The sequence below is a fragment of the Papaver somniferum genome, chromosome 1 (assembly GCF_003573695.1).
Source record: "Papaver somniferum cultivar HN1 chromosome 1, ASM357369v1, whole genome shotgun sequence".
NCBI classification, from domain to species: Eukaryota; Viridiplantae; Streptophyta; class Magnoliopsida; order Ranunculales; family Papaveraceae; genus Papaver; species Papaver somniferum.
In genome coordinates this window covers 246,406,012-246,416,882 of record NC_039358.1, presented here as the reverse complement: position 1 = coordinate 246,416,882, position 10,871 = coordinate 246,406,012, and the positions used below count along the sequence as shown (strand labels likewise).

General features: G+C 35.9%; 1 protein-coding gene across 1 annotated transcript; it reads left to right on the top strand.

Annotated features, from left to right (window-relative positions):
* Window positions 1-1,694: 1,694 nt before the first annotated feature.
* On the top strand, window positions 1,695-6,559 carry LOC113340064. Its single transcript, XM_026585286.1, has 10 exons — window positions 1,695-1,853; window positions 1,949-2,277; window positions 2,403-2,747; window positions 2,862-3,149; window positions 3,244-3,564; window positions 3,970-4,500; window positions 4,728-4,892; window positions 5,081-5,113; window positions 5,212-5,642; window positions 5,718-6,559. The coding sequence occupies exons 2-10, from the start codon at window positions 1,953-1,955 to the stop codon at window positions 6,354-6,356; spliced, it is 3,078 nt and encodes a 1,025-aa protein (XP_026441071.1). The 5' UTR covers window positions 1,695-1,853; window positions 1,949-1,952; the 3' UTR covers window positions 6,357-6,559.
* Window positions 6,560-10,871: the final 4,312 nt, after the last annotated feature.

Genomic DNA, 10,871 nt, shown 5'->3' with positions numbered 1-10,871 from the left:
AACGATTTTTCATATGCATGTAAAGACCGTAAAAAATCGTTAGGGTATATGATGAGGAAGATAACGATCCTATTTATGGTTTTTCATATTTATTGTCTTAGATTAGAGTCGTTAACATAATATAGAAACTTATGACGATCCTCTATGAACAACCCTTTTTTAAACGTCAACGACCCTAGGTGAAAAACATATAGCCCATCTGTCCTAAAAAAAATTCAGAGTCATCTTGGTATAAAACGCACAAAAATAACGACTCTTCCTGACCCAACCTACTAAGAGTCGACAGGGCGTATCATATTTCCCTGACGATTTTTCATAACCTGGAAAAGTTGCAGGTTTGAGTCGTCATGTTTGGTGTCAATATATGGACGACTTTGTAGAGTCATTAGGGTATACACCCCTCGACATTGACGACTCTGTGTTGTGACATATATCCAATCCATAGGAGAATTTAAGATAATCTTACCATCAATACAATCATCTTTGTTGCTTGAACCATCCCCAACATCATTTCCCCTACTTGAATCACTCATTTCCAAAAACCCTAAGTTATCCTATAAAACCACCTCTTCTTCTTCTCAGCTCACAAAAAATAATAATAATAATAATCCAATTTTAACCTAACATAATTTAATCATAAAAATTAATTAATTTAACTTAATTAATAATTATTACAAATCATTCAAGACAGTTTAGCCATTTAATTTTTTTGGGATAAGGGATGGCTCAATTTAGGTTTTAGTGATATCTTTTTGTCCTCTAATGGGAGGCTCCTAATTGTCTTGTGGGTCCAAATTAAACGAAGAACCAATTCTCTATGCCAAAATGATAGCTGGTCCGATCCTGTTCAGTAACTTCGACACTTGCACAGATATTTAATCAATGTTACGTAATTGAGATTAATAATTAGATTTTCATATTTGTTTGGAGTTTAGTTCACATGGAACTGAGTTTTGCCTCGTACTTTACACAAGTAGCTAAAATTTCACAAATATTACAGCTCGGTTGCCAACTGTGAATCACACGGACACAACAATATTAGTGTCATGTCGGCATCAGACATGTGTAGGACACATGATGTGTGTGGGATATCGACACGACCCAAGATGAAAACTTATACTCTATTTTAATGGTCTTGTAATTTAGTGTGTTACAAAAGTTGGGATAATAGTTAAATTTTTTTACAGGTGGATTAACATAATGATATTAAATTGAATTTTTTCTCGTATATTTGTGTGATTAATGTATTTGACATGTTATACCACTATAATCTAAGTATATAAAAGTTATTTAATTAATAATATACATATAAACATGTCTATGATTTGCTGATAATGAATTTTCCCAATCCTTATGTTCATATCGTGTCGTGTCCCGTATCCTTATCCGTGTTTCTCAGGTTGCAAAACAAATAAAGACGATAAGAAGTTTAGTCTCGACTATAGAAGATGTGTACCCCCATGCATGTGGTCCGCGTAGTGTTTAGTGGCGAGAAATAAGCTGCTCATAGGGAAAATACAAATCTACGTTCCTTCGTGCACAGCCTGTATCTTTTAAATAATATATCATGTGCAACAACTGCAACTTATATAAACTATAAGGTCTCGATCAGATAACCAAGAAAGTCTAAGTTGCTAACAGATGATTAAAACCCTTTAGCTAATATCACAGTCCCCACAAGTAAAATAAAGCCAATTAGTTTGCAATTTGGTCATTTCAAGGTCTCACTTCAATATCTGAAGTTTTAGATAATATATTCAGGGTCTACAGTGATCAGTTTCATAGGATTTAAACAGTTTTCAGAAGCATTAGAGATTCAATTTCATTCTCCAACTTTGTTTGCTGGATCCGTGGTAAGTATGACCATGATTTATTCTTCTTTCATGTTAAAGTTTTCTGGCACTATGTAACAATTGTATACCTCTTTCTCTTTATAATAATTCTGCAGTAAGATGGCGGCCCTTGCAGCAACAAATTTGAACTTTGTACCTCCTGTTGAACTTCTTAATACAAGTAATTATGAAACTTGGGAAGGATATATGAGAGCTAACTTGAAAAGGAGAGATCTACTGGATCCCATTGACCTCGGACCTTACCATACTAGAGTCATCGTTGGTACTGTCCCTTCGAAATCTTACAGCAGCGAATTGAATAGAGACAAGAAAGCACTTGAAGCTATAAAAACATCATGTGGAAAAGAGATGTTGCCGCATATTATCCACGCAGAGTTTCCTAGTCAAGCTTGGGAATGCTTAAAACAAGTAGTAGCTGAAAAAGGTTAGATCCATTTCAAATGGAAACTAAATTTATCTTATATTACCTAGTTTCATCTTAATAGGGCATTTGAAAATGAAATACGTAAATTTATATATACCCTTCATTGTAATCTATTTCATTATCAGATAAATATAAGGAGATGGTAAGAAAAGCAGCGGCATCCACGGAAATTTTAAGAAAAATTCCAGAGGTGGATAAGGTTCTAACACGAAGAAATTATGGAAAATGGAAAATTTACATGAAGAACGTGTTGATAAGTAATTATCTTTGGAGTGTTGTAGATGGAAGTGCTAAAAGTGGATCACCAGGTTACAAGACCAAAAATCATAATGCTTTGGTAACTATACGAATATCATGTGGGGAAGAAATGTATAATCACATCTTTGAAGAAGACCACGCCCACAACGCTTGGTGCAAGCTAAGGGAAGAGCTAGGAGGAGCTACTGATACTGCTTTTATTGAAACTACAGGTTAGATCGACATTACCTTAGTTCAGTAAATAGTGTTTATCAGCTTGATTATATTTATGATGAAAAGGAGGACTAATAGTAAAAAAAAAAAAATTGTTTTCAATGAACTTGCAGATTCAGTAGCAATAGCAATAGCGTCAAGATCAACACCACCGCCACCCGCAACCTTCAACAATTACAATAATTGGAAAGACTCTATGGAAACACACTTGAAAGCTCAAACCCTATGGGGTTTTCTGGAGGAAACTAACAAATTAGATAGTGAGAAAGACGAGAAAGCTCTTGATGAGATAAAACTTCATTGTCCACCACATATGCAAAAATTCATTTGGTACGTGGACTGCGCCAAAAGTGCTTGGGACGAGTTAGAGGCAGAAAAAGAGGAATTCTCGGAAGCTCATGGTTTGATCAATTCGTTACAAAAATTTATTCTAATACAAGACCTGTTTTAACATTTTTGTTTGGACTGAGATAGATAATTTTTCTAATTTATCAGAAACACACAATGGTGAGCACTCAATGGGCGGAGATGATAGAATTAGTGGCGTCCCAGATGCTGATAGAGTTCTAACACGAATCAATTACGAAGCATGGCGTGAGCACATGATGCGGCATTTACAGAGGCTACAACTCTGGAACATTGTAAATAATGATACCAAGGACGATTCTTTTTATAATATTAAAAATGATTGTGCTCTTAAAATCATAAAAGAGGCATGCGGGCGGGATATGTTATGTTACATATTTTACAAAACTTCTGCTAATAAAGCCTGGAATAAGTTGAAAAACGTTGCTTCGCCAGCCGTGGAACAAAAAGGTTTTCTCTAAAACTTAAGCCTATATTATTAAATTTCATACTGCCAGAGCTCTTGCAGATAGAATTATGATGATAATTTCCTGTCAAATCCATTTTTCTATCTTGAGAATATAATGATTGTTAAAATATGGGGCTAATATAGTATTGACATATTCTCATCATAATATCTCTTCAGCATTTAGTTTCATCTAATTTTCAGAACTTGAACTTACGAGGAAAACATAAACTGAACAGGCATAACTGCATTTTGCACTTGCTATGGATTAGTCGTGTAAATTATTTTGGTTATCAAATGTATTAGGTATGAATTTAGACTATTCAGTGTTGTCCATTGCACTGGTTATTATTGAATCTGCAACTAACTGATCGTGATTTATAATCTATTAATAAATTGACCAACTACAGAAGGATACTCGAGGTATTCACAACTGCTTCACGCCGTCCAAAAAAATAAGTTTGAGGCAAAGATAACAAACGAGGATAGCCGCAATAGCGTGTACTATTACTGGAGGGGGGCAAAGAAATTCTTTCGAGACTTCCCAGAAGCACTGACGGCTGAAATTACTGAAGATGGATCCACAGCTCTTCATGTTGCTGTTCGGTTAGGGAGAGTTAAATTTGTGGAAGAGCTACTAAAACTGATGACTCCGGCACAGTTGGAAACGAAGACACACGAGGGTGATACTGCCCTGTCAATTGCGGCCAAAGGAAATAACATAGAAATTGTCAAATTACTGGCAGATAAGAATCCGTACTTGCTACAGATTGAGAACAAAGACGGCCACAACGCACTTGCTATGGCTGCAACCGACGGAGACGAGAAGGTATTGCGATATCTTTACAAAGCAACACCCGAAACAATGCTATGGAAAACAGGAGTTACTGAAAAACGGATTGCTACTTTGCTAACATCTGCAGCAAGGCATGATGCATTTGGTAAGATCAACATGAATTTCACTAGCTGTATCGTTTTATTTGTTTTCAGCTTTAATAAAGTTTGTTCTTAAGAGGAACTTCATTGATTATAAATAGACCGCCCGTATACCCAAGAAGAAAGGAAAATGGAGGGTCCATTTGAACATCATGAGACGCCCTAAGGATGCTTTTGGTATTAGAGGCGGTTTTTCGGGATGCCTCACTAAGACATTTTGATATATGTGCAGATGTGGTTTTGGATCTACTCGACAAACTGTCAGAAAAACAATCAGGGGAACTTGTTTTCAGTCGAGATAGCTACGGAATGAATCTTTTGAGTGTATTGGCTAGAAAGCCTCGTGCATTCCCGAGTGGATATAAACACGGATTTTACAAACGGTGCATGTATTTGGGTTAGTGATCTCTCTTTGTTGAAGCTAAAAATTAAAGCATTGTGATTGATTTTATACAATTAGAGATCTCGTCCAACAGATTGTTAATTGTTAATTATATCTAGTCTCTAGCAAACTTTACTCATACTCCGCTAAAATGACAAATTGACCTCACGTTTTACTCTGTGATTAATTTTGTTGTATAACAGCTGGAAAAGTGTTGCGAGATCTCAAATTATTAGGTATCTCTCTCTAATATTGTTGTTTTTCTTTGTACCGATATTCAGAGGTGTATTGACTGAACTTCGAGCTTAAATACTTAACTTTATCACATGGGCAGGTGGGAAACAGCCGCTTGATAGTAAGGTGAAACATGAACGGATCCGAAAAATACTCGAGTGTATTTGTTTGGAGCTTCCCAATTTGAGTCCCGGTCAACTCGAAAATTCATTAGTACATGATGCAATTCATCAGTCGGCCATTCATGGTATTACTGAGATATTCATAAATCTTATTGATACCAATCCATATTTGGAGCACTATGTGGAAAAGGAAACTGGAAGAGGTTTATTTCAAATTGCTATAATTGCTCGTCAAGAAAACATCTATCGGTATTTATCTCAAATGGGTCAAAGAAACCAGAATATTGCTCTTGTGGACAAATTTGGTAACAACACTTTACATTGTGTTGGATATTGGGTACCATCACCGCAGCTAGATAAGGCGCATGGACCAGCACTTCAGATGCAGAGAGAGATACAATGGCTCGAGGTAAACCAAACACCTATTTGTTAATTAGCTTATATCTGCCTATGATGATCATAAATCACAAATGAAATTTTACAGGAGGTTCAGAGAGTGGTTCCGCCAAGATACAAAGATATGAAGAATAACATGCGTATGACACCTAAAGCTTTTTTTACACGACAACACAAAGATTTAGCCCAACAAGGGGAAACATGGATGAAAGATACGTCCCAAGCATGCATGGTTGTTGCGACTCTTATTGCAACAGTAATGTTCGCAGCAGCATTTACTCTGCCCGGTGGAAACGATCAAAATTCAGGCATCCCGCTGCTTCTGAAATCAACGGCTTTCAAAGTCTTCATAATTTCAGATGCGCTTTCGCTATTTGCTTCGTGCACATCAATTTTGATGTTTTTCTCTATCTTAACATCAAGTTACCTAGAAAGAGAATTTTTGAAAGCTTTACCTACGAAGTTGATAGCTGGCCTTTCCACCCTCTTTCTTTCTATAGCAACCATGATGATAACCTTTGGCACAACCCTCGTAATTGTTCTTCGTGGAGAAGCTTCTTGGGTTTACTTTCTAGTGTATATCATAGCTAGCATCCCGGTTCTCTTATTTGGTTTCTTTCAAGTTCCCCTATACATCCGCATATTCTCATCTACGTATCGAAGCCGCCTTTTTAACAAGAAAACACCTGTAATATCCCCGCTTAGTAGTATTAGCTACGGTCAGTGACAGCCGCAGCAACAACAACAATGTTAGCCTTATTGTTATTTGTGGTGATGGAGCTTTTCTTGATCTATGTTAACTTTTACCTTGATTTATTTGTGATCCGTTTGTTCCGTCCAAGTCCCCTCTGTCAATTTTGTGTGTTTGTCCATTTCGTGTGTTTGTCAAAATTTATGTTAAATTTTATGTACCCATCTAATGTACTACTCTCCTGTCAAATTTTGGCCTTTTTCTTGGCAAAGCACTAAGTTAACTAATACCCTCGGTTCCAAATTGGTTGAGCTAGTCATTTTCAAACTTTAATTGTCATTGTAACTACATGAAATCCTACGGCACACCCAAATTATCTAAACCGAAACTAATGTAAGAGCTTGTATGAATTTCAATGACGGAGTGAAATTTTATTGATGATCTTATTAATATATTCTTAAATTTACAGCCCAAACCCTAATATGAAAGTCGAGGAATATCTCTCAAAACATAACCCTCCCTCACCGTACAAAATTGCTCAACCCCTCTAAGATGCCCTAAGGCATCCTTTTATAGGCACTCAGTGAAGTGGATTAAAGCTCATAATTACTTCGCTAATAATCACACAATTTCTGTGACTCTATTTTTTTACTTTGTTTCCTCAATATTCATTAAAAAACCTACTATTATCTCAGCAATAACTCCAGTCTCCTCTTTGTACAACTGTCATCATTTCTTGACCAACAATCTTCTTTCGCTAGGAATCATTCATTCTTCGCTTTGATACTCTTTGCTGGTTGGATTGGACGAATTATCTTATTCGTTAGATATCTTCGATCCTCTAGTTACCACTACTTCATCAATCCCTTCACTTCGTGACTAATACTTCGTAACTCCCATTTTCATAGGTATTCTGTTACACTTTTTTGTCATTTGATTTTACCTATCGGTCATCTTAATAAATGTTTAATCTCCATATTTGGTAATAATTACCTCTGACGGGATCTAACCGTTGATTACATTTCTTCGTAAACCTATATGTGGCGTAGATATTTTATGTACCTACATTTTGTCTTTTCTCTTTTCGCTCAAATGAAATAAGAGAGAAAAGAAAATTCCAAGCAGTCAATACGGTTGCCACGTCCCCGGAAATTTCGTTATAGCTTTTTATACTCACGTGCTTGTAGCGCCCCCTAAGCTAGCAGCTGACTAAACTATGAGATCAACTAAATACAGAGGCACTAAAATCTAAATCATTCACTTAAACCTTCAATTAAGAAAACTGTTACGAAACTTATCCCAAAAACTAGTCCGCTATGAATTACCTATACAAGATATCCTCTCAAATTATACATATTCAATAGTGAGTTGATTTACAAAAGGTATACAAACACAAACTAATCATAGCAGAATCTAACAAACTAACGTAAATAATTCTTCGAAGATTTCCTCGTCATATGCACGTCCTGATCTGCCACTGAAACTGAAAGTGGGAATGGGTGAGCACATCATCCCTAAAAGGGGTGCCCAGTAGGAATAACAACTAGCTTTCAAGTAGTCATTAATATGATCTGAAGAAAATGCAGGTTTTATGGAAAGACGATAATGTACGGAAAGACAGTAAAACATATTGTAGAAACTTAACTTTTCAAAGTAATTTAAAAGAACATTAAACACCCATGAATAACAATAAATAAATGTCCATGTATGAAATGTGTGTCTTGCCGCACATAAGGAAGAATAATAGTGAAGCCCACTTCCACTCCGATTAAGTATTATTGTGGTGTATCACCCTAGCCATAGAATTCGATATAAAGGAAGAATAATATTACGGTGTATCGCCCTAGCCATAGAATACTGGATATTGTGCAGACACACAACAATTCAACATAACAGTAAACAGCCATGTATAAGATGTGTGTAGCCCGACATAAGGAATAATAATATTGAAGCCCACTTCCAATCTGATTAAGTAATATTACGGTGTATCGCCCTAACCATAGAATACTGATATTGTCGGTACATATCTTATACCACACCAAGCACACAAATATATGCATGAATTTCACAACAAAAATATTGGTTTGTAAAACAATAATGAATACAAGAAAGTTCGTTATCGATTCCCACCTCTTTTGATGACAAGCCTCGCTTACCTTGCGATCCATAATCCACTGGTTCATCCTTTGAATCGATCGTTGTTAATACAGAGTAACTGTTAATCACAAAGCACTCTAAGAATCTAGCCAAGATGTCTCACACAAGAATCATACAATTCTATCTAATAGTTCTAAGCCCATTTATGGTTCCACATCATTTCATTATCTATCTTTAGCACATATAAGGTTTACTATTTCCCATTGAATTGGTTCTATAGTCCATTAGATATGTCTTATGAATATCTACAACTTTGAAGAAGAACCTAAAGATCAACTCATGCCAAAAGAGGTCCAAAATGTCTAATTAAGAGAAACTGATTCTAAGCCCAAGCCCATGTGCCTGATACATCACGGCCCACTAAACCGGCCCATTACAAAATCTTGGTCAATTAACAGTCTCTAACGGTCAATGATATTCAACAAACGGTCAACGTCCAAAGTTGGGTCAAAGTCCAAGGTCAAACGAGTCATCTGGTTATTGACTCAGGTCTAATGACTCAGTGAGTCAAACTGATTCGACTCAGTCAGATGGACAGAGTCAGCTAAGCACATAGTCAATCAGACGATCTGACTAGGATGACTAATAAGTCTAAAACACAAGGTCAATGCCTAAGCCAAACTTCTAAAGCATAATCAAAACACCAAAAGCAAACATACAATTTAATAACATTCTAACCATACACAGTTCTCTAAGTTACAAATTAACTTCCATCTCCAAAGTCATGTTTTCATCAAACACTATACTCTGATTCCTAACTCTAAGTAACATATTTTTCAGATCTATACATAACTTCATAATATGGGCATAACCCACTTGTACCTACAGTTGTTCTCCATTTCAATATCTTACACAAAATCATAAACAACACAGTCAACCACCTGCAACCTTCTTTATCAGCACCAACAGCTACATCCGCAACTCATCCCAACACAACTAATCAGAACAACATCACCATACCAATTCTAAACTAACTCAGACTCTTACATACACATAAGGACACTTACTTAATTCTTGTAACTTCAACTCCATGTATAAATCCTCAATCCAACCTCAACAGCCGCATATGTAACTAATTTCACCCTTTCTCAGAAATCACCACCAGCAGGTCTATCTCATGACTCAAATCCTCAGCTAGAAATCTAAGATCATGTACAACTCATCTAGACCACCAACACTACTAGTTCAACATTTCATCTCAACAATTTCATTACCTCCAGCAATCCAGTAAATCACTACACCTAATACAACTTTAACTCCTCAAACACAACCAATTCAATCATCTTCAACTCTGACAACTAGAGCAAGTTATACCAAACAAAAATCTTAACTATAACTCACAGATTCACATACATTCATATACACTCAAAAGAATCAATAATATAATGATTGAAACAAAAACACTAAACTTAAATGAAATTGGAATCTTACCCAAGCATCAACATCCCCTGAATAGAAAATTTCCCACTTCATATCTACTGAAACCCTAAGTTCCAATTTGGGGAAGAACACATGAACCCTAATTCATCAATTATTCCTCACAACATCTCCAACATCTAATTAACTTCACCCCGTTTCTCAATCGACGAAACCCACTTCTAATCATATATCTATATCATCATATTCACTTTCTAAATCTCCTCAGAGCTCTCCTCATGAAACCCTAACTCTTAAATTCTTCGATTCATCATCAATACAACTTCAGACCTTGATTCAACCATAACCCTTTCGTTTTTTATCCTTCAACAATACTATATCATCATTAAATCTACACCAACCCTAACTTCAGAAACCATATCTTCATCAATTCATCAGTACAACAGCTTCAGAACATCGACTAACATCAACACCACTAACGAACCTTCTTTAGTGATTAAATAACAATATGATTGATCGATTCTCTCAAATCGATTCCTCAAAATCGCCAGAGAAGAACATGAGAAGAAGAAAATAGAAGAAGAAGAAGAAGAAAAAGAAGAAAGAACGAAGGAAAAGAAAGAAGAATGAAGAAGAAGAAAAGAAAGAGAATGAGAGTTTATCATCTGGGTTTGGTATTGACACGGGTACATCAAAATTATATGACACCCGTTGAAAATAAGGGCAGCCATATGGTTAAGATATGAAGTTACTATTTTGCTCTTCATACTTATCTGATAACATCTTCTTTGTCTGCTATCCGAATGACACATTCGAGTAGTCCATCTCGCATAACTTTTCGAGACCTGTTCATTGATACTAATTTTGTATCTAGATCGTTGTTAGATTAGTTTCTATTAATTAACATTCATGTTGAATTATTAGAGTAATTATCGGTTAAATCGTCTCTTGACCAGTCTAATCCCGTTGACGAGCTCTAGGGTCCTTACAGTGCTCATTTCCTTTTATTACTTATAC